The following is a 25,187-nucleotide window of genomic DNA, read 5'->3' as shown; positions in this document are numbered from 1 at the left end:
ATTAGCTCAGCATCTCTTCACGCGCCGTTCATAGCAATTATAGCAAACAACACGACATGACGTTTATTTGACATTACAGCTTTTTTTTAGGCAGGGCTAGGGATGAAACGAATTTTATCGGTTTTTAGCAACGTCATAAAAAGTGTGGAACTATCGAAATGATCCATGGTCTAATAAAACATGGTCTTCTCTTGGATAAAGATGGATAAAGCTATCCATAATAGGCTGGCAGATAACATTCAAATGACACGGAAAAATCAGCGATTGTTTTTGAATGTCATGCTTCAGCTAAAAACTCGTTGAACCGCAGACGTGTGGCCAAAAAGGCCAGTCCGCCACAATGCTTTGTTGCGACCAAAAATGAAAAATGTATATCGACGACTAAAGTCCGTCAACCAAATCTTGTCAGTAGTAAAAGGCGGCAAATTTGAAAAATCGCGGGTTAGCAACACTGTGTTCAAATAATTCCAAAACGCGTGTCATCTGTGTTTTATCTGTGGAATGTGGATCGTGAATGACAGCCGTCACCTTATTTGTTTTCATTTGGTTTTCATTCTGAATCGTTTCTGTTTCAAGAGATATTTCTGCTGTCACCATTAAATACCAATACATTAAATAAGAATAAGCAAAGCTAAGGGGCCTACAATGTACAATCATGCTCGTTGATGGTAAACATTACTAAAAATTGAGGTTATGACAAGTATTGGAAGAACTCTTTCGAACTTTTAAGATTATGTTCAGTTTTTTTGTTTTAGGGTTAAAAGGCATAAATAAAATTAAAACGTATGCCTAAATCTATCCAACAAGACCATAAATTGTGTCCTGGAAACCGTCTATAGGCCCACATGTCTAATATTTTCAGCAATCAGTTGTGACTATTTACAAAGGTAAACCTTTTAAACACTATTAAGAGCCTTGATTATATCGCCGTTCTTTCGCAATATCTACCTAATCCATACATGTTTGTTGCAGGATTAAATCTTGCCCAATATAAGGCGTTCGTAGTACGTAGTATCTTTTCAGACAATACTTACCTATGGCGGTTTATGTACGTGTACAACGCAACCAAGTCGAAAAGTGACCCTTATCTTATTTACCTTTAAATTAAATAAACACCCAAATATCAGTTGTTTTATTTTTAATATGTATATTGTACAATATATACCAATCAAAAAAATTACACAGGTATGTCATATTCATCCAGAACAGTACACTAATTTACATTAACAAGTGGCATATTATATTGTAAATAACAAATATATGCACTATCTAATTATCTGCATTTTGATATGATTTTATTTTAGTAAACTTAGAAGACATAGATAGGGAACAAAGCGAATATAAGCAGTTGTTTTTGATATCTTCAAATTTGTTCATCATTTTGATTAACATTGTTTTAACATCGCTTTTAAATTGTCCGTCCATGTTTCAATTTTTTTCAATAAACCGCGCGTGACAATTTGAATTGACGTACGCAGGGCGCGCTCAGCGGAAAAAAAAATCTTTTGGTTCGATGTACATTGCTGCTTTTCTTAGCGCAATACTGCTCTTTGAGTGTTGCCCTACTTTAGTTTGCTTTACATTGCTACTGACAAGATTTGGTTGACGGACTATACCGATTCATATCGGTGGTGTCCAGCAACCCTAAATTAAAAAAAAAAGACGTAGAACGTAAACGTTCGCAGTGCATAGTCTTCCTTTGTGATTTCGATGTGCAAGACATTTTACGTTGTATTGCTGTTGTGAGTGACATGTGTCAAATAATGGAAATAGGAAATATAGGAATATTTTTTTAATATTATTTTTAGTTATAAATAGTTCAACGTTTTATATGTTTGGGTTGTGAAACTTGTGAATGGCGCGTGTGGTTTTCATTGTATGTTATATTATTTCAATGTTATGGAGACCCTGTGTGGCTGCTGCCTGTTGCGTGCCGCGGACAAGGACCTGCAGACGCCGTTCGAGATCTACTCCCACATGCTACGAGAATGCTTTGGCATTCACGTAAGTTTTTTTGATTTGGTTGTAGCTCTCTTAAATCTCCAATAAATCTCTAAGAATCCCCAGCGACTTAGACTTTTATTTTTAAACATTTTGTATGAAATTGCGTGTGCGATATCGCGTCCGCGGGCTCCGGGGTAACCCCTAAAGTCTTACCATTAGATTCTACTCGTATCATTAGGGCCACCCCAAATCTAGCGTCTTTCGAGCGTCGGCGTCTGGTCACTTGGTCAGTGCTATGGAAAATGACGTCGCTGCGCAGTTGCGTGGAGCAGCGGCCATAGAGTTATAACGCCGACGCTCGAAAGACGCTAGATGTGGGGTGGCCCTTAAAGTCTATACGAGGACGATTTATTACAATATGTAGTTGTCACCGACTGATTTGTTGTTATAGAGGCACAAATACATCATCTGTGAAAAATTAAAGTGTCAATCACGACACGAATCATGAGTTACAGCCTGGTGACAGGCAGACTGACAGACGGACAGCAGAGTTTTTCCCTTTGGTTACGGAACCCTAAAAAGCATGGAGGAAAAAAACATCAATGATCATAACTAATCCGATATGAGCATACAACTAAGACGAAGAGGAATCAATTTGATTGTCCTGTTATACACCTGAATTAGAGCAAAGTTTGTATATAGTATAATTACTTGGTTACAGATGACACTGAGTGATGATGACTCATGCGGGATCTGCTTGGTGTGTGTGGGCCGTCTGCGAGATGCGTGTGACTTTAAACTGCAAGTGCAGCGTACTCAGGCGGTACTGCAGGCCCAGCTGCAGGGAGGGGTGTCTGTTAAAAGTAAGCTAGTAGTCCTTAGAACTTAATTGCATTATCACCATCGGATTTTGACAAAAATATTGAAGGAACACTACAAATTAAAATCTCTCGTTCACAAAAGTTTAGAAAGCATTTTAGTCCAGTTGGTTCACCAGGGCTCCCGATATCCGTGCTACCCGCCAACCCGTGCGTCCGTGTTCTTAGCCCCGGCGGTGCTAAGCGTCCGAACTACCCGAACCCGTCGAAGTCTGTTCCCGTGTAGTCCGTTCCCCCGTGTAGTGCGTTCGGATCCGGATCTCGGCTCCGTTCGGGTATTGAATACACGGCGCCGACGGACCGAGTGAACCGACCCACGCGAGCCGGATTGAGTTTTGAGTTGAATGAAATAAGTACCTAGATATCATTAATTCATTATACATAAAATGTTAAAAATTATGTTATATTGCGTACGAATAGGGGTTAGGTACTTAAATATATTTTTTGCACCGGTTACATTTATAATGATTATATGTATAATATGTATTCGAGTAAGGGCGTTATTGAATACAAAACTAGTACCTACAGTATTCTTGTATTGTAAGACCATAGTTCGGCACACTACTGGTTTTATAAAAAAAAACTGTTTATTATAAGAAAACTAAGAAAAATACAACTTTATGGCTTAAAACTTAGAAAAAATCATGTATAGATTTTTATTGTTATATATAGATTACCTAAGATAAAGATAAAGATTTTTTTTTAATTATGTTACAGCTTTAACGCCTATTATTTATGTACAGTGTTTTTTTTTGTATTAGTATAATCATATGAGGTTTCCTGTCTAGGTTGTCTACTACCAAGTTTAAGAAGGCTCAGTATATTATATTATGTTGCAAATAGCTCGGCTACTACTATTATAATCAGGATTAGGCAGACAGATGCAACTGGATATCGTCTTCATAATTAAGTATTAATTATTTTTATGGTATTTAGGTACCAATATTTAGTACAAGTACTATGACAAGTAGTTAGTACTTGTACTAAATATTGATAGAGATACTTAAAATAAATAAAACTTCTTTGAAGTCGTGTTAAGCGAAAGAACTTAAGTTCTTCGGTATCAATTAGGGCAGCAGCCTTTTGTTTTGTAGTAAAGAAGTAAGTACTAAGTAGGATTAACGTCGCACGTGCAGATAAAGAGAATAATGGTTCGCGTGGCAATTTTTACTGATAATATTGACACTGACACCCTGATTCCCTGACTTGACACTGGTATTTTACCAGGCATACCTATTGTTTGGAAAGTTGAAGAATTAGCCGTGCTGTTTTACAAACAAGATAAAAGAGTGGTATTTTTTCGGTTGTTTTAGAGGGGACAGCTTTTGAACTCACAAGTACTCATTAGTCATTATATAATAAGGTTTTAGTTTGCCACACCGCCGGTCAACGTATCTAACCTGAATTCAGTTGTTTGCATTTATGTATAGTTTTACCTAGTTGCAAAAAAAAGTTTAATTACTAATTTTGAAATTAGGTCCATTAGCGGCATTAACCTTTTGGCCGCCGGACCTAGTCCGTAAAGACGCTCACTCACACGCCAGAGCAAATTTTAAGTAAACAGTTAATAAAAAGTTTAGGGATTGCAAATAGTGATATCGATATTTACAATTTACGGTAAAAATCTTCTCAATTTGGCTTTGTTCTTATTCAACTTTAATTTATTTCGAAAATGCCAAAAATTTACATATTTTTTACACACGACAATGTTAAAAATAAAGGTCTTTATAATTATAAACAACCACTAAACAATATCGATTCATGACGTAATATCACCGCACTAGGCTGTACAAGAAGTCTTTTATACAAGACAACGGCGCGCATGGACTGTCCGCAGTGCAGACTGACAAGGACTGTTTCCGTGCGGATTAAGTAATAATAGTCTCTAGGTCAACGGCGTAAGCGCTTGTCGGTACGTAAACTTTATAAGCGTAACGTTAGAGCCGCGCATCGTGTGTCGATAATATAAATGTAAGTACCGGAACTGCATTGGGGAAAATTACACGTGGGTTAATTGAATTGTCAGTGAAGAACAATAATATTGGAAAAGGGTGGGGATCGGAAATGTTCGGGAATGCATGTTTCATATTCGACATGTTCCTTAGATGAGCTTCTCAGTTCCCGTATTACATCCTCCCTACCATGTCAATTTTTCGTCAATTTCAAATACATATATAACATTCTCATAGTTAGGCGACACTGACTAGTCCTAGCGTCCGCCTGTACCATTCTTGTGCGAAGCGGTCACTGCAGGGTATCACTCTTCACTACACTATCATCTTAAAATGAATCTTTTCTTCTGCAAATAAACCACAAGGACAGATTTACTTGTCTGACTCTACTATCAACAGCTGAAGAAGCTCCCTGAACTTCGAAGTTAATGCCTGTCTCTCTCGTCTCGTTTTACGTATTCTAGTTACTAGTTACCACCAATTGGCATTTAACAAGTGTTCAAATGCTTAAATAAAACCAGATTTGCGATTTGATATTTATTTTGAATATTCTCATATCGAGTTAACATTCCCATCCCTAGCTGTCTTGTATGCAAGACAACGGCGACGAGGAACAAGAAAAACGTTGAAATCTGGAGCAATTTTTTGAGAGCCTTATTATAAAAGAATGGATTTCTATAGCTGCTTTAAATGCATTTTTTTTTAAACAAGGACCTAAAACTTTAGCATGAGTGTAAAAAAATATATAATTGATATTTTTTCCACATTTACCGAGCGGTTGAATTTTTGTCTTGTATACAAGACAGTGGCGCCAGTGTATCGTTCTATCGTTGTCTTGTATACATGCCAACGGCGGTCAAAGGGTTAAGTCAGCCTGTTGTACCTACCTACTCTTTTTTCTTTTTTATGTGCAATAAAGTTTAAAAATAAATAAATAAATTATTTTGATGCTGTGATTAAAACCTTTTTTTTGCGTGCCTCTAAATTTGTCCATGAGGTTTATATTAAACATTTATTTTTCGTTATTGAGACTAATTTTCGTTCTTCGCTCTTATAAAGAACGCGTCCGATCGTCACTGTACGTCGAGAACGGGCCGGACCCGCGTGTAATTAATATCTGTGGATCCGGACACACGGGTAACACGGGTACAGAGATGTACAAAATGGTTTTAAAAAAGCATTTAAATACAAAATGCAAAATACTTTTCAGATTTACTATTTCAAATGCAAAATACCAAATAGTTTTGCGTTTTGTATTTCAAATGCTAAATGCAAAATAGGTATTTTCAAAATACTTTTTCAAAATAAAATACCTTTTGAGCAAATCTCAGATATTTTTATTTATTTTAGGTATTTATCATGAGAAATAGAGACACAATGCCGAGCCGAACAAAAACGTCTAATATCATGGCATGGCACCTTATGCATGACATTTTGGTCATATTTATCAGTACGCGTATCAATAAATTTTGTTATGGTATTAATAATAGTCCGTCGGTTCCTCTCTCTGTGGCCCTGACCACCGGCAGTTTGGGCCTTGCCCCGCTGCTGGCGGCGCCCTAGGTTAGGTTTTTTATAATGTGTTTATAATATTTTTTGATGTAAGTGTTTTTATATTTTAATTTTATATACATATTGTAAAAAACCAACCTAAGAAGAGAAATAAATAAAGGAAATAATACTCACTTAAAATAATGTAAAAAACTAGACTAACGAAAAGAGAGCCATGGCTCCATTTTGTGACTTGTGTGGCCATTTATTTCGGTTGATTGTGCATCTAGTTCTTATTTTATTATTATTACACTTTTCTTTTATTAATAACAACTGGACTGGTATTGTTAAAAAGTGAAAAAAACATCAGTTTTTATTTATTACGCTTTTTAACAATACCAGGGGGCCGATTTTTTAATTTCGATCGCTCGATTTCGTCACTCAAAAATCGGTGGAAAACGGCGAGATGCTGATTTTTGAAATACGAGCGATATAAATTGTGAATTTAGTGGTATTGACCACTAGTTTTTGATTCTATTAGTAGAATTTACATGCCTAGTAGTGGAGATATTACTGAACGAAATACACGAAATCGAGCGGTCGAATTTCAAAAATCGGCCTCCTGGCGCTGGCGCCAGGCGCTAGCAGGCGCCTCTATCGGTCAAATTCGGCAATACAAGCGTCATTCGTTCATTTCTTTTGTTTGACTGGTAATGTTGGCTAAACTTAATCACAAAGTATTTTGCATTTTGAAATGAATATTAAAAATGCAAAATACGTCTCGAAAAGTATTTCAAATAAAATACAAAATGGTTTTTACTAAAAGGCATTTAAATGCAAAATACAAAATAGGTATTTTGCATTTTGTATTTGCATTTTAAATAGAAGTATTTCAAATAAATCGCATCTCTGCACGGGTACCCGGACTTTAATTACACGGACCCTAATTACCCGTTCCGAACGGGCAACAAATCCGGTTTCGTGTAGCACGAGAACGGGGCCCCGGCAACGGGTGCACGAAACCCGGACGCGACCGCGAGCCCTAGTAGTGACCCCGCTTGACAAGCTGGAGGTACTGCCTATAAATCCTGGCAAGGTCATTTATTTGTGTCTTATTCTTGTTTTTTTATTTATTTTCTACTCTATAGTCTCTATACCTATCCGAATCACTGTATAAATGAGTGATTGTACAGTGATATTACTTAAAATAATTTATATTTAATTTAAAATACACACCGTATGGAACCCTTTACAGAGGTGGTGGTTAACGTAAGTCTGAGACAAAATTAAATTATTTTAATTATATTTGTACTTTGTCCGTGGTAAACTATTGCAGTTTTTAGTTTAAACGAAACTAAAAACTGCAATAGTTTACCACGGACTAAGTACTTCATATAATCAGGATAGAACTTCACTTCAGGTAAGTTCGTTTAATCCTGTAATTATATAGCGCGTAATAACACACATCTTAGTTTTGAGACGGGTGTATTTTTCCTTTCCTTAGTCTGCTGTTGACCACAAACTGTAAAAGAATTAGAATCGTCAGGATGTATTTAAAATTCATAATTCGCGATGTTAAAATAAATTTATTTCATGACTCAGCAACTGTCGCACGAAAGCAGCGGACAAAACAGAATGGAGGAAGCTGGAAGAGGCCTATGTGTCACTTGACACGCTGACCACTAAACCGGAAAAACCGATGTGCTAGTTAATAAGATTTTAAGTATGTAAAATTTGTTGTATTTATGTTTAGTATCAGCAATAAAGGCTATATAATATAATAAACTGTCGCATTATGAAGACAATATGGGACATTATCTATGAAAAGGGACCTTATTGTCGATGGCGCTTACACCACTCAGCGTCGCGCGGCATTGTATTTGTATCTGAGCATCGTTAACAAAGGCGTAAGCGCCATCGACAATAAGATCCCTTTTCATAGATAACGTCACATATGATTGTATTGTGTTTGTTGGTTCTAGAAGAAGAAATAGCAGTGGATTCGGAAACGGAGGACGGAGCCGCCGCCGGCGACGAGCCGGTGTCGAGTAAGTAATAAAACCTGTCTTCCCTAACAGAAGTCTCAGAATGGGTTTGACTTCATTTGGTCCTTTTTAACCCCTAAAAGACACAGGTTTGCTCGTTTACAACTAGAAACCGGCTTCCGAAATTGCTGACAGAAAAGAAGAGGAACGGGACTATCAAAAAGTTCTGGAAGATGTTAACATACTTGAGGAGATGCATGTGAAACTAGCATCCCACGGAGATAGGGAAATACCAGAAGATGTGCAAAAGCAACAAGAGGCTTCGAAAAATTCTGAGGAGCTAGACGAGGCGCATAAACTGTTATCTGGCCCAAATGCTGGCAAGTTGGGCACATCTAAATCACTTGAGTCACTGAACTTAAACCTTAGCGACCTTAATGATAGCTACTTACAAGCAGATACATCAAAAAGCTATGACAGTTTATATGACACACGTAATCCTATAGAATTAGACTTGGTACAGAGCTTAAAAGCCAAAAATGAAGAGATATCATGCAACCTTGAATCGACACAGAGAGAACTAGACAATCAAATATTAGAAAACATAGACTTACGTAAAACTATAGACAAGATGACACAAGAAATAAATATATTAAAACAATTGTGTAGTACACCTTCAAGGACGAAAGCATTACCAAGTTCAAGCAAAAAGAGGCGAGGATTAAGCACGAAGGAGACATGCAGTCTCTCACAGTCGCCTTTCAAAGATCAAGGTATAACTGAGTTCTCATCCTCTGGAAATACACCAAGTCGAACATCACCAGTAAAGACGATTCAGGATCTACAACAAAAAATTAAAAATCTTCTATCTGAGCTTGAACTAGCCCGCGAGGAAATTATACGACTCAAAAACTGTATTGAGGACTATAAAAAGCAAATGACACTTGATCATGCCACTTCTGATCCAACGCCTGCGCCCTCACTATCCGGGTCTGCGCCGCCAACGTGTATTATCGATAATACACAAGTAACAAAAACCAATAACATCGCCATATTCACCAGTAATAAAAGAAACAAAATACTTTCCATCATGCAAGATTGCTACAATGAATCCGCCATCTGTCATTATTTGATGCCGGGCGGAGGAATACGCCAGCTCCTAAGAAATATTGATAATCAGTTACAAAACTTCACGCAGAACGACTACTGTATTATTCTTATAGGCGAAAGTGACTTTGAAAAAACGAGCGATTATATTAGTCTTGTACAGTATATCAAGACCACTCTTGAAGATCTGAAACACACTAATATAATTTTATGCGTGCCAACTTACATCTGCGGTGCTCAGGTTTATAACTGTAGAGTAGAACTATTTAATACTCTACTCAACTTAGATATCCAAACTCACAATTACGCTCACTATTTCGACTCGAATATGGACTTGTCTCTACAAATGTTCTCCTCACACACAGGAAAAATAAAAGATTCTGGTATCAGAAATATATGTGAGAATATTAAAGGAATAATGGAAACAAGAAAAATCGCACAAATGGAAAATTCATCAGATGAAGATTGTAGGGATAATGGTAGTTTGCTTTTTCGTAGACAAAGTTCGATCAATCACTGATACCACTCAAAATTCGTTAGCAACTCTAAATGTCTTTCACCAAAATGTTTGTGGAATAACTTCAAAAAAGGACCAAATGGAATTGTATTTGGATAGCTTGAGTAATAAGCCGAACTATGTTTGTTTAAGTGAACACTTTTTGAATGACTTGGGAATAAGTACATTAAATATGTCTAATTACGAAATTGCTACATATTTTGTTAGATCTAATAAAACAAGAGGAGGGACTATAGTTCTTGTTGAAAAGGGAATAAAGGTAGAAAAATTGTCTGAATGCATAGAGTTAGCCAAATCGGAATATTTTGAAATTTGTGGTGTTAAAGATCTTGATACAAATGTTAATATATGCTGCTGCTATCAAAATGACAAAAACTTTAACGAATTTTTGGTAATACTAGAACGTTTGCTTCAATACCTCTTTAAAAGGAAAAGTATTATATGTGGGGATTTTAACGTTGACATGTTAAATGATAACAATAAAAAGAAAGAATTTGTTAACCTTTTGCGATCGTACAATTTTAGCCATCTTGTTAATAAAGAAATCACTTTTATGCGAAATGGTTCTTACTCCTGCATAGACAATATTTTATCCAATCTACCTGAAGACAATTTGGTAAGCACTATAGTGGACCATAATGGACTTTCAGATGGCCACGCTGGCATACAGACTGATTTTAAAGTAGAAAGGGTTAAGCAAGGAAAATGGAATGAGAAAGTATACTTTACACACCGCAGGGTATTTAACAGCAAAAATAAGGAAACTTTCAGCAACTACATGAAAAATACAAACTGGAATACCCTAGGAATAAATGGTTTTATAAATACATTCTCAAAGTCTTTTGAAACTAGCTTTAGAAAAACAAAAAAGAAGATCAACTTTGAAAAAAGTAATAAAATCAGCTGGATAACAAATGGAATCAAAGTAGCAAGCAAAATGAAAAGAGTACTAAGTTCTATTGATAAAGGGCATAGCGATAAAAGCTTAGTTGAATATCGCTCAAGGTACATTAGAATCTTTAAGAGAGTACTAAGGAAAGCAAAGCAAATGTCTGTACAGGAAGACATAGAGAAAGCAAAAAATTCGACAAAAGCAATTTGGCAAACAGTAAATAAATATAGGAATAAAAAGAAAGTGGCTTCGAAAGAGAAAATAACTCTAGTTGTAGGTAATAGAACAGTACTCAATGCTGCTGATATTGCTCAAATGTTTTCTGAAAAAATTTCTATTCACTGCAATGCTTTTAACACCACAAATAGTACATCACAGGCAGTTGGAATTCTCAAATCTAATGCTAGACGAGTACAGTGCGATATGGAATACTGGGCAACCACACCATCTGAAATAGTGAAAATAGTAAATTCAATGGAAAATAAAGCATCTTGTGGTTTTGACGATATTCCGATCAGCATAATCAAAAGCAATATATCCATTCTTGCAGAGCCATTATCTTCTTTTTATAATCAATGTTTTGATCAAGGGATTTTTCCTGATCAGCTCAAAATCGCAAAAATATTACCAATATTCAAAAAAGGTCTAACGACCGACGCCAGTAACTACAGACCAATATCTTTACTACCGATTTTATCGAAGATATTTGAAAAGATAGTTAAAGCTAGGTTAGTGAGACACTTTTCTTCAAAAAGGATTCTAAATCCAAGACAATTCGCATATCAAAGGGGAATTGGGACATCTGAGGCCATCGACACCATTATACACGATATTACACTTGCATTAAACCAAAAATTAAAAGTAGCAGGCATCTTCCTCGACCTGAAGTCTGCCTTTGATACAATCAGCCATGAAATACTAATTAAGAAGCTTGAGTTTTATGGTGTCAAAGGGAATGCTCTCAGTTTAATGAAATCATACTTAAGTAACCGCAAGCAATTCGTAGAAATAAAGGAGATAGATGACAAAGCTATAGAAAAGGTGAACAGATCTAAGTTTACCACCATAAGGCAAGGCGTCCCTTAGGGTTCTATACTTGGTCCAATATTTTTTATAATTTATCTTAATGACTTTATTGATTATTTGCAAAGCATAGTAAATGATGTAAATGTTGTAATTTTTGCTGACGATACAAGTCTAATTTTATCAGGCAGGGAAATTAAAGACCTAAATGCCAAAGCGAACATAGCGATAGATGCTTGTCATAAGTGGCTCTCTGTAAATAATCTCAAGCTAAACAGTAGTAAAACACTAGCCATGCTCTTTAAGACAACTACAAATAACAAAGATTTATTAGATATATACTTAGACTGTGAAAAAATTCAGAATGTAGAAGTAACGAAAATGCTTGGTGTGCATATTGACGTCCATTTAAACTGGAAAGAAGAATTAATTGGAATTGAGAGTTCTATCGGCTCAGCTTGTTATGCTCTTCGCTGCTTAAGGGATGAACTGACGTTGGAGCAACTAAAGATGGTATACTTTGCCCTTGTCGAATCTAAGTTAAGATACAGCATCAAGCTCTGGGGCAATAGTTATAAATATAACATTCAACGTGCTTTTGTCTCACAAAAAAGAGCAATACGAACGATCGTTCGAATTCCATCATGGGATAGCTGTAGAGAGCATTTTAAAAAGTTGGAGATACTAACAGTCCCCGCCCTTTATAATTTAGTCCTATTGACGGATGCAATGAAGCATAGATATCGCTTCGAATCGGATGACCAAATGGCTTTAAGATTAAAATCGAGGACAAAAAATATTACTCCTATTATTACACCCCATCTTGTGGTGGTAGAGCATACTACCAGAGTTCAAGCCGTGCGACTATTTAACAAAATGCCAATCGAGCTGAAGGGACTCGTTAATCATAAGATCTTTAGCTATAGGTTAAAAAAATACTTGCTCGACAAATGTTTATATAATATTGACGATTTTTGAAATTACAAATTCTTTCCTTTTATTTTTATTAATGTTTTATTGGTTCAATTTTAATTGCACTCTAGACTTTATCTATTTTTTTTTTATGTTTTTATCTTCGGTATATTTATAATGGCAAATTCTTTCCTTTATTTTATTAATGTTTTTTTTTTTTGTTTTAGTTAAATGGACATTGTATTTCATGAATTTATTTATTGTTATGCTTCTACTGTATGTATTCAAACACAATTGACATTGTTTATGAATAAATATCTTGTATCTTGTATCTTGAAAGCTTCCCATTGTTGTTTGAGAGCACTTCCCTAACTGCAACAGTCAGTAATCGGAATCCTTGACGTCGATATCTCGAATGAAGTCCAGTTCCGCGGCCATTTAGAGGGCCTCGAAAAAGCTAAGTGTGTTCAACAGATCGAGACAGTATTTCACACCGGCCCATTGCCCACAGCTTTTTAAGGTGTAGGTTCGCCCACATATGGAATATATATATATGGAATAAATATTTATTTGAAAATTGAATCTAAGTATTGAAGTCAAATCATTCTTATTTTATGTAAGGCATAAATGAATATTGAAAATATTAGTTAGCTACAGGACTCGCGAAACTACACTTAAATAGAGCATAATTAATTTTTTCTACTCCCGTACTTTTATTTGCCATTTAAAAGGTCGTACACACACCTTTAAACCCCTATGTTATAGTTGTCAAGACAAGTCTTTAGTCTATTCCCCAAAAAAGTATTTGTGCATACACGCAGTATCTTTTTGGTACTTTTACGATACTTCGTGTAATCACCACTTAAAAAATATTGTATGAAATACATTGTTGCCAACCTAATTTTAATTGTCATATCTGACAGATGAGTACTAAGTGCATTGCTGCCAATTTACAAAATATTCATTAGGTTCTATAGTAGAAACAATAAAATTGCTTCAGAAGTCAGAAACGCGCATGTGACACCCGTAATATAGCAAGATCCATAGACTACGAACACCGCTTAGCGTTGCTTGTTAGTCTCCATAGGCTACTGGGGCCAAAATCGAGAAAAAAACTATCCAAAATAGTAATTTAACTAAGAGCAAGTACCAGGGCCTCATGAGTTACAAGAAGGTGTCGCTGACCAACCGGCCGCGGGGCGCGGGGCGCGGTGGCCGGGTTTGGTTTGTTTACCTACATATATGTCCTATATGATTCCACTTGTTTAAAGTAGGTATTATTTTTGTTGAATGAAAAATATTTGTTATTTAACAAATTTTTAATTGTAAATTTTTACAATTTTTTTTTCAAAGTAAGTGCTTGGTCGTAGAAAAAGTATTGTATGCAACGTTGTTTAACTGAGTCAAAAAATACTCGTGGCGTCTTTATTAACAATTTTCGGCTTCGCCTCAAATTGTTACTCACGCCACTCGCCTTTTTTGACCCCTCTTAAACAATGGTTGCATAAAATACTATAAAAGTTGTTAGAAACGTAAGTACTAAACTGAAATCAAGTGATGCTTTTGTGTTAATTGTAGGAGACAGCGCCGCTGAAGCGAAGGCGGAGCCGGTGCTGTCTATGTCCGCCCGCGCGCGGGAACAGCTCGCTCAGGTTTGCTGCGTGAGGCTCGAGCGCCTCCGCGACTCACCGTGTCCCGTGTCGTCACACCGCGAGCCGAGCCCCGCCAGCAGTGTGCAGGACGTGACGTCACACCGCGAGCCGAGCCCCGCCAGCAGTGTGCAGGACGTGACGTCACACCGCGAGTCGAGCCCCGCCAGCAGTGTGCAGGACGCGCCTGCTCACACACACGCCGTCAGCGCCGACCGACAACCCTACACCTGCGACACTTGCCAGACACAGTTCACAGACAAGGCTACATTAATCACACATATACAGAACCATTTCACACGAACAGACGAGAGTGAAAAAGTCTTGGTTAAACATGATGGAAAGAAACCATATGTATGTAAAGTTTGTAACAAGCGGTTTGAACTAAAAGGGTATTTAAAAAAACATTCGACAATTCATAGTGGAGTCAAACCATACATATGTAAGGTTTGTAGTAAGCGATTCACAACAAAACAGTCATTACATTTCCATGAGTATACTCACAGTGGAGTCAAACCATACGAATGCAAGGTTTGTAACAAACGGTTTACACAGAGAGGGGGTTTAGATTACCACGAGAAAACTCACACCGGAGTCAAGCCATACAAATGTAGAGAATGTAGTATTCTATTTACAGCAAAAAGTAGTTTAGATCGTCATAAGAGATCATTACACAGGGGAGTCAAGCCATACATATGTGAGGTTTGTAGCGAGCGATTCACAACAAAACAGTCATTACAGTTCCATGAATATAATCACATTAGAGTGAAACCATACGAATGCAAGGTTTGTAACAAACGGTTTACAGGAATAGGGGATTTAAAAGCTCATGAGACTACTCACAGTGAAGTCAAACCTTACTCAAGTAAAACGAGTAACAAGCAATTTGGACGAAAAAACCACTTGCAAATACATGAAAGAATCCACAGTGGAGTCAACCCATACAAATGTAGAGAATGTAATATGACATTTGCAGAAAAAAAGAGTTTAGATCGTCATGAGAGAACATTACACAGGGGAGTGAAGCCATACATATGTAAGGTTTGTAACAAGCGATTAACAACAAAACGGTCATTACGTTTCCATGAGAATATTCACAGTGGAGTAAAACCATACATATGTAAGGTTTGTAACAGGCGGTTTGTATCTAAACAGTGTTTAAATTACCATGAGAAAACTCACAGTGGAGTCAAACCATACATATGTAAGGTTTGTAGCAAGCGGTTTGTACAGAAAGGGGGCTTAGATTACCACGAGAGAACTCATAGTGGAGACAAACCATACAGATGTAGAGAATGTAACAAGCTATTTGCAGCAAAAAGTAGTTTAAATCGTCATGAGAGAATACACAGTGGAGTGAAACCATACAGTTGTGAGGAATGTAACGAAGGATTTACTAGAAAAGTTCATATAGATGCACACAGAAGAAGAATCCACAAAGGTTTAGACTGGAACATGCATTTTACACAAAAAGTGACTTTAGAAAGCCATAGGATAACTCAACACAGCGATGAAGAAAGAGATAAACATTTAAATGAAAAGAGTTCAGATGTTGGAGTGAAGCCGTACAGTTGTGAGGAATGTAACAACAAGTTTACATTAAAGTGTGAGTTAGAGAGACATAAAAGAATCCACACCGGCGAGGAGTCGTACGAGTGCGAGATATGTGAATGTATCTTTTTTGATGAAGCCAGTTTAATAACACATGTTAATACTCATGCGACCAAAATAGTAAAGCCTTGATAAGTTTGCTCTCAAAGTCGTTAGACAACTCCGCTTAATGGGGTCAGCCTATAACACAATTATAGCCCAGAGTTATTGTAACAGTGAAGTAAAATCTAAACAAACTTGCTCTTAGTTTGAGCGCCTTATTCTAACGACCAAACCTGCCGCATAATACACGGAGCTGAACCTACACCGCCATCTATATTAATTACTTGTCAAGTTCGAAGCACAAATGTATTTTAGACTTTACACCGATACAATCAGGGTTGGGCAGTATTTCAATTACATGTATTTGAAATACAAATTAGTATTTTGTATTTGTATTTCAAATACTACCTCAAAAGTATTTTGTATTTGGTATTTCAAATACTGCACTCACATGTATTTAGTATTTTGTATTTCAAATACTTCAAGCTTCAAAATACATTTCTATAAATACATTTTATTAAATTCTATAATCCTAAAATGTCTAATCTCTCGCACAAGCTGTGAGCCGACCGCGAACCTCCGATCCAGCCGAGATACATTTTTCATTGGCTGGATACTGGATCTATATTAGGTCAACTTCTGCGTGGAACTTTTCGTTTAAATCTAGGGGATAGGGTCATTGCAGTAGTTTCCGTCCATGCACTAGTTTTCGACGACTTGACGGATTATCAAATATATATTTCATTTTTAATTTACTACTTTTTGCGAAATCTTCATCTTCCTCGCGTTGTCCCGGCATTTTGCTACGGCTCATGGGAGCCTGGGGTCCGCTTGGAAACTAATCCCAGTAATTGGCGTTGGCACTAGTTTTTACGATAGCGACTGCCATCTGACCTTCCAACCCAGAGGGTAAACTAGGGCCGTAATTGGAATTATTACGGTTTCCTCACGATGTTTTCCTTCACCGAAAAGCGACTGGTAAATATCAAATGATATTTCGTACATAGTTCCGAAAAACTCATTGGTTCGAGCCGGGGTTCGAACTCGCGACCTCCGGATTGCAAGTCGCACGCTCTTACCGCTAGGCCACCAGCGCTTCCTTTTTGCGAAATATCATTGTTATATGTAGACAGATATATTGCTTAGACGCCTTAGACATAAGGATTGAAATCAGTCCAAATTTGTGCAGGAATGTAGGTATATATTCAAATTTCGTCAAGTGGACGTAAACTAGAGCTGGACGAAAACTAGCGCAATGACCCTATAAGTTTATATGAAAGGATATTCGTTAACGTTAAAACTAAATGTTAAACAAAAAAATAAATAAAGGTATATTTTGTAATTGAAATACATTATTTTTAACACTGTAATTTGTATTTTGTATTTCAAATACCCGTCACCGAAGTAGTTTGTAATTTGTATTTCAAATACGTGGAAGCCAGTATTTTGCCCAACCCTGGATACAATTATCTTTCATTATACTAATTAGTGCAGGATTAAGACATTTCGATGCCCACAACTATTCTCGCCCTATGCCCGGCATCATAGCACCACCCCTCTGTCCCGATTTCACCTGATTAGATTCAATTGATTTCTAAGTGTAAGTGTAAGGTCTGAGTGGACGCTCGACTTGGGCGTGCAGCGGGGCGCGGCCTTAGTGCACGCTGCTCACATCACGCGTGAGCCCGACGCCACGCTGCACGCCCCGCCGAACGCTCCGCTTCGAGCGTCCACTCAGGCCTTAAGCTTTGGTTTCCTCCGAAAGCGGTGCCGTCATATAGTGGCCGTCTCCATACAAATACTACGACATCCATATTTAGCCGTATTATTTAGTATGGAGACGGCCGCTATATGACGGCATCGCTATCTTAGGAAAACCGATCTTAACACTGAGATTGCGGAATTCCGGCACCGCTAGTAATAATGTATCGTCATCCTGCAGCTGACATTGGGCACGCTGCTGACGCTCGCCCACTGTGTGCTACTGTGCGTGTGCATACTTCATTATTGCGCGCTGTACAGTTGATTTGATTTACATGTATAGCTGGTCAAGCAAATCTTGTCAGTAAAGAAAGGCGCGAAATTCAAATTTTCTATGGGAAGATATCCCTTCGCGCCTACATTTTTCAAATTTGCCGCCTTTTTCTACTGACAAAATCTGCTTGACCATCTATAACTTATCGCATTACGTGAAGTTTGTGATATGAGGTGGAGATGTAATGTAAAACCATAGATGGTATGATCCTATAGATGTGCTGTACGCGACACGCGTGCGTCCGTGAGGGACAAAACGTACGCAATGAATCTATGTCATATTTATATTATACGTACTATTTATACTGTTTTTATTAGTATTTAACTCTAACAAAATTTTGGTGGTAACTACTGGGAATAAAAATTATTCCCAGTAAGTAGTTACCACCAAACCGAGTTGGTGGTAACTACTGGGAATTATTTTTCCCAGTAGTTACCAGTGGTAAAATGTGGGAAAAAAATTCCCAGTAGTTACCACTGGTAACAACTTAGTGGTAACTAGTGGGAATAACCCTTATATATATTCGTATTAGGTATACTATTCTTATAAGTACGTTCCTTAATTATTATTTGAGTGAGTGTGCGTGTATGCTTGTGTGTGTGTGTGTGTGTGTGTGTGTGTGTGTGAGCGCCCGCGCGCGTGTGTGTGTGTGTGTGTATGTGTATTTGTGTGGCTAGGCTACATATCCTAGCAAGTCTTCCACCTGATCGTAGTTTTTATCTTCTAGCCAATTTGTTATCTTATTTTTTTACATCGTATTGTAGCTTTGGGTATATGTATAGCTTTGGATATGTCATAAACTGTTACCTAACAATGATTATCTGTTATAGTGACCATTATATCTATTTAATATTGATTAGACATCTTGTAGCTCACAACGGCAACGTGTTTCATATTTCATGCGTTGAGCCGCTTAGATTTTTCGTGTGAGCTAGTGCACTCAACGCCTTGTTTGTGTATGGACCAATTCAAATTACTATATTTTATAATATGCCTCATCGAAATAAATCTTAGAAAACTTATAATGGTTTTATTTTAGAATCATTAAAAGAACTCTGTATTTAAATATTAGTATACAACAACAACGGGCTTGCAAACGGGGCATGTAACACTTATAGTCTGTCAAGCTGGATATGTCAGTAGCAATGTAAAGCAAACTAAAGTAAGTATGGTATCCCTAGGAAACAAACAAAAATAAGCCAAAACAGTTCCACAGAGGCTTGATCATTATGTTCGTGCAATGCAAAAGTTTGTTAACCCTTTAACCGCCAGAGTCTGATATTTATAAAACATTACATATCCAGCTCATTTCGCCAGTCGGATAAATAAGACAAAGATCTGATTTGGTTTTTACAGCACATTTATAACTCCCGTAACTATGCCAACCTTACTCTGCGTGGTACAATTACTGTCGGTGGCGACACGAGCACGCTCGATCAAAAATTTCCCGCGGTTAAAAGTGGTGAAGAAATGTTGTGTTAAAGGTTGTAGGAGTGTAATAATTGTGGCTTACTTGTGAAACGATATTCCACAATTAGCAATTCTTTCACTCCCACAACATTTCTTCACCATTTTAAAGTAGAGTAGCTGGGCAAATCGACCGATTTGATGAGCAAAATAATTGGCGCCAATCTCATCTAGCGTCCACAGTCCACATGCACGTACACAATTTAATCACCAATTTGCATTCCATAGATACTAACTTCGAAAATTGGCATTTTTGTGTCTGCACCTGCGGATTTGATCGGGGAATGAAATTGACGTTTGGTCCCACGGCCTGATTCGATCGGACAATTTCATCAGATTGGTGAAAAATTGTCTCGACTTTATAGTCGATTTAGACTCTCGCGCGAGCCACGAGACGAGCCGCGAGCCGAGCCACGAGACGAGAGTGTAAGCGGTGGGCTCGCGGCTCGTCTCGTGGCTCGCGAGCTCGTCGAGCTAATATAATTTAAACACTAACGGCACGGCATAAGGTTTATAACCGAATGACAAGCCGAACGCGAGTGTAGACGGTGGACTCACGTCTCGTGGCGCGGCTCGCGGCTCGTCTCGTGGCTCGCGCGAGAGTCTAAACCGAGTGTTAGGGCTCTGGTTTGTGCTCTGGTATTTCTATCTCAAGTGGACCGTTTTCTCTAGTCTGGTACGAACACCTTTATGGCTCGGTGATAAGATTCAAATTAGTATGGCAAAAAAGTGACAGCTCACTCCACTTAAATGTAACTTCATGACTCTATCCGGTTTATTTACTCTATCCGTGTGAACTCTTTGCTTCTTGTATCTTTTAAATTCATATATAAGCTTAAGCTGGAAATTGTAATTTGTTTTGTTTTATGTTTGAGCTGATGGCCAAGTTGCCATTGCTCGTAATAAATAAATAAAAAGTCAAGTGTCAAAAGCCTTGACCTAAAGTTTAAATTTTTATATTGATAAAATTCATAAATCATAATTGCTAGAAATAGTCCGAATGAAAATGTTTTGATTATGATTATAAAAGAAACACCTTAATGGACGTGTTGCATTCGTGTCGCTGCTGCTTGCGGCGGCCGCCGGACAAAGGCCTGACCGCAGTGTACACACATCTCGACAAAACGGAGATATATTCCGATATGCTTAGAGAGTGCTTCAATATACATGTAAGTAAAGTGATATGTAGATACGATGGAGTGAAATGATATCAGTTTGATACAATATTTAATGGGGCACAAATTTTACAAAAATGAATGAAAAAGCTCAGGGGTCTACCGCGAAAATCGAAGTTTCATTAAACCTCTTTAACTCCAATAGACATTCAACTAAAGAACATAATGCAGTAGGTAAACTCCTGAAATCAGTTTACTCAAATTATTTGTACCACAGTACAGTAAGATTCTTTTCTTTTTTAACTCAGTTTTATTTTAATAAGTAGTAATAAAAGAATGTCCTTATATTTTAGTACACACTTCTAAAGAGCTTAAATCTGATGAGTTTGAGTTGAAGTTCTTATTCATCTGCACTATCTTGGGTCTCTTTAGTTAGAATCGTTAGATTAACTTGGCGGTGTCATAATATTCCATTGCTACCTAATTTATATGAGTGTCCCTAATTCATCTTAACAAATTACAATGAAATATTTGAAAACTAGTTCCCACATTTTAAACCAGTCTATTTACTTACAACTATTGCATGTTGAAAAAAGCTTGAACATAAATTTCTTTATTTGTTGTGTCCTAACATACATTGGTACCTTTGCCTTCTCTCCTGCTCTTAGCTTATTATTAATATTCAACTATTTTCCAAAGTTGTCAAATCAAACTCGATAATTCTGTAAATTTAGCAAAATAGTTTTTAGTCAACGAGTTGCGGAAAGCTGTCCATATCACAATTCAATTATGTAATCAATGTCTAACTTTCAGCTAGTTCAAGTAAGTGACAGTGGGATCTGTGAGGTGTGCGTGGGGAGTCTCCGAGATGCAAATAACTTCAAGCTGCAAGTGCAGCGCAGCCAGGCCGAGCTGCAGGAAGCTCTACATGTTAAAAGTAAGATTACCAGCTTTGTTGTGTTGTCCCCGCTTTTTGCGATGGGTAATGGGAGCCTGGCGTCCGCTTGGCAACTAAGTGTAATCTGGCAAGTCAAACTTAGGATTAGCATCCTTTACCTTAAGCAGTATTAGGCTACAGAATATGTTGTTGTCATGTATTAAGATAAAAAAAAATAACATAATTTTGTTTCACGCTGTTTCAGATGAATCTGCAGTCAAATTGGAAAACACTAGTGATGTTATCACAAACGATGAAGCGATATTGTGTAAGTATAATGTGTGTATATGTATATATGGCTGTATGTGTTACTTGCAATAGTTTTCTAGTATCATAATCATAAATCTAATCAATCAATATTTCAATCTGTCACTTTATTGCACATAAACAGATTAACATTAATGCACAAAACAAAAATGTTATTGTACAAAGGCGAACTTATCCCTAAAATACACACATAAATATATACATGTTTAACATGTTATATATAATCCAGTTTCAATTAGTCGCAAACCTTCTAGATAATTACTGCATTATATCTTTAACAAACGCTTGAAGTAAATGTAAACCAACGGCATAGAAAAACAACACAAAAACAAATTGATCCACCCGAATACAAACAGTGTGTTGAGAATATATTTTTGATTACCTCTTAATCGCCCTGTATAATTCACTCTTATCTGTGTTTGGGATTGTGTTTTCCAAACATATAACAAAGTCATTTTTTCCAGTGTCATTGGACAGTAAGGATGATACTTTCATATCGACAGATGATACAACATGCGAAAACGAGGAGAGCCCTAAGAGTCACCAGCGCAACCACGCCAAGAAGACCAATGACTTCCAACACACCCCTCGAGTCAAGAAAACACACACATGTGACACTTGCCACAAATGTTTTAAATTAAAGTGTAATCTAATTAAACATATACGTACTCACTCAGCCGAAGAAAAACTCTCTTGTCACATATGCAAAAAACAATTTACACGACAATCTCGTCTGGATAGACATCTCTTAGCACATGCTGGAAAGAAACGACATTCATGTCAAACTTGCCAAAAAGAATTCACACATAAATTTCATTTAAACGCCCATTTAAAATTTCACACCAAGGACAAGAGATTTTCCTGTGAAAAATGCAACAAAACATTTACAAAACAATATAACTTGAATATACATAAGCGCGTACACACGAGAGAAAAACCCTACAAATGTGAAGTGTGCAAAAAAGGGTTTAAATATGAATGTACTTTAAAAGCGCATTTTAAGTGTCATACCGGAGGATATCAATTCTCTTGTGATATTTGTCAAAGGCAGTTTTCACAGAACTCGAACCTGATTAAACATAAATTAATCCATACTGGAGAAAAGCCTCACTCCTGTGAAGTATGCAAAAAACAGTTTGCATTAAAGGGCACATTAAACAAACATATGTTAATTCATACGGGTAATTATCGGTTTACCTGCGAAATTTGTAAAAGACAATTTTCAGAACAGTTTACTTTGAACATACACCAACGTGTGCACACAGGTGAAAAGCCTTACTCTTGTGAAATATGTAAAAAACTATTTACACTAAAAGGTACGTTGAATAAACATATTCTTACGCACACGGGAAATAAACTATTCTGTTGTGATATTTGTGGAAAACAGTTTATACGTGAGACTCAATTAATTGTGCACATTAATGGTCATAAGGGGGTAAAACCATTTTTCTGTGAAACATGTAACAAGCGCTTTACACAAAAAAGTAGTCTAAGAGCCCATAATTTAATACATGCAGGAGAGAAATCCTACTCTTGCGAAATATGTCTTAAGCCGTTCCGAACAAAAACTAATTTAAAAGGCCACATGCTGACACACGATGGGCTTAAATTGCATTCATGTGAAGCGTGCAATAAGCAATTTACACATAAGTCAGCTTTAATTGTTCATAGCCGAATCCACACTGGAGAGAAACCGCACTCGTGCGATATATGCAATAAAGAATTTACGGTACTATCTACCTTGAAATTCCATTATCGTACTCACACTGGTGAGAAGCCACATACTTGCGAAATTTGCCATAAGAAATTCGCACACCCTTCAAGTTTTAGAAAGCATAAACGTATACATAAAGAGAAATGCTACCCTTGGTGAAATTTGGCTTAAATGTTCTTTAATAAGAACAAAAATACGTAGTCAGGCATCGTTTCAGCAAATACGCTTCCTCCTTCTTCAAATACGTGTACTTAAAAATTACATTACTTGGATGACTTGTGGTGCCAAGTTGTTTTAAATTACAAATATGTATCTGCTTCTTTTTAGAACGTATCAAAAGTAGACTGACTGTACTGTACCCTATTTTAGTAGTATATAAAAATCATCGTGTATACTTACTCATATTGGTCTGTTTGTAAATATAAATAATTATTTGTTATTAAATCATTTGTATCAATATTCGGGGGACATAAATCATGTTTTTTTTTAACTGCAGTGTACGAATTGACAATATTAATAAGAATATATGTATTAAAACGAAACTGTATTGATGTATTTTTATTAAAAGTCAATTTTAATTAAAAGTGAGTCGGAGTTTCCTTTTTTCATATTTTTTAGGCAAATAGTGACCACTTTTCTCCATTTAGTTGGTGGTGTCAAAAGTAAGTAATATAAAACTATACCACGTAGACCAAAGGTTGGGCAATCAGTAAGACTTAAGTACTTCATGAGTATACTGGATCATCTTGTGACCCTTAGAATAGATAATTTCATGATGTGACAATCATTTTATTAAATGATCGTTTGGCCACATCATGAATATGTGATGACTTGGTAGTCGGAGGGTCGAAATGGAGTTTAAGTAAAAGCAAACATTACCGAAGTTGTGTTGTATTCTCGGTATCCCAGTATAGAGAGAGAGTAAATCTAAACATAACACATATTTATAGGCTATTATTGCTTACATGCTATTTATACAATTACGTGCGTCGCATATTTATGTCGTAGGCAGTAACATATAGTTACTGTTAATATGTTAACTTGGGCATATAGTACACCTCCCTGGAAAGTTACTCTTCACCCCCACAAAGGAGAAAAAAAAATGTGACACACGCAGTTGCATTTATATATTTTTTTTAATTATAATTGAATATAATAATAAACTAGTTATTACTTAGTTTCAAAATACATCTTAGTGTTATTTTTATGAGTTATATAAACCTGATTATTTTTTAATATCTTAACATTCGGTGACATATCTTCTATGACCTTGTAAGGTCCGTTATAAATAGGGTCTAATTTATCGCCTACTTGATTTTTTAAAAGTATTAAGTCTCCTGGTTTATATTGTACAGAATTCATTTTCTTATCATACATTAATTTTCTATTTACTTTACTAGACATTAAATTATTTCTAGCTTCTGACTGAGCTCTTTGTAACCTATACTTAAATTCTTTAGTATAACTATCATAATTATAGAGAGGGTCGACAGAAGAAATTAAAATATTCGGTAAACGACAGTTGTAGACTATGGCGTCAATTGTTTCTTGGATCGTAAACTTCAATGAATACTCAGTAGATGAACTTTTCAATTATTTTTAATCAAATTCTTCAGTACATGCAGTTTTTAGTATCTAGGCTTATTAAC

General features: G+C 36.6%; 3 protein-coding genes across 3 annotated transcripts; all 3 read left to right on the top strand.

Annotated features, from left to right (window-relative positions):
* Positions 1–1,899: 1,899 nt before the first annotated feature.
* On the top strand, positions 1,900–16,093 carry LOC134659404 (histone-lysine N-methyltransferase PRDM9-like). The gene is made up of 6 exons (XM_063515047.1): positions 1,900–2,004; positions 2,666–2,807; positions 8,248–8,317; positions 8,446–8,630; positions 14,280–14,704; positions 15,584–16,093. The coding sequence occupies exons 1-6, from the start codon at positions 1,900–1,902 to the stop codon at positions 16,091–16,093; spliced, it is 1,437 nt and encodes a 478-aa protein (XP_063371117.1).
* Positions 16,094–20,492: 4,399 nt separating this feature from the next.
* On the top strand, positions 20,493–21,691 carry LOC134659403 (uncharacterized). The gene is made up of 2 exons (XM_063515046.1): positions 20,493–20,674; positions 21,434–21,691. The coding sequence occupies exons 1-2, from the start codon at positions 20,546–20,548 to the stop codon at positions 21,689–21,691; spliced, it is 387 nt and encodes a 128-aa protein (XP_063371116.1). The 5' UTR covers positions 20,493–20,545.
* A 10-nt stretch (positions 21,692–21,701) lies between these two features.
* LOC134659402 (gastrula zinc finger protein XlCGF57.1-like) lies at positions 21,702–23,711 on the top strand. Its single transcript, XM_063515045.1, has 2 exons — positions 21,702–21,714; positions 22,289–23,711. The coding sequence occupies exons 1-2, from the start codon at positions 21,702–21,704 to the stop codon at positions 23,695–23,697; spliced, it is 1,422 nt and encodes a 473-aa protein (XP_063371115.1). The 3' UTR covers positions 23,698–23,711.
* Positions 23,712–25,187: the final 1,476 nt, after the last annotated feature.

The sequence above is a fragment of the Cydia amplana genome, chromosome 25 (assembly GCF_948474715.1).
Source record: "Cydia amplana chromosome 25, ilCydAmpl1.1, whole genome shotgun sequence".
Taxonomy (NCBI): Eukaryota; Metazoa; Arthropoda; class Insecta; order Lepidoptera; family Tortricidae; genus Cydia; species Cydia amplana.
Note: the sequence above shows the minus strand (reverse complement) of the source record. Positions and strands in the feature narration are given on the sequence as shown.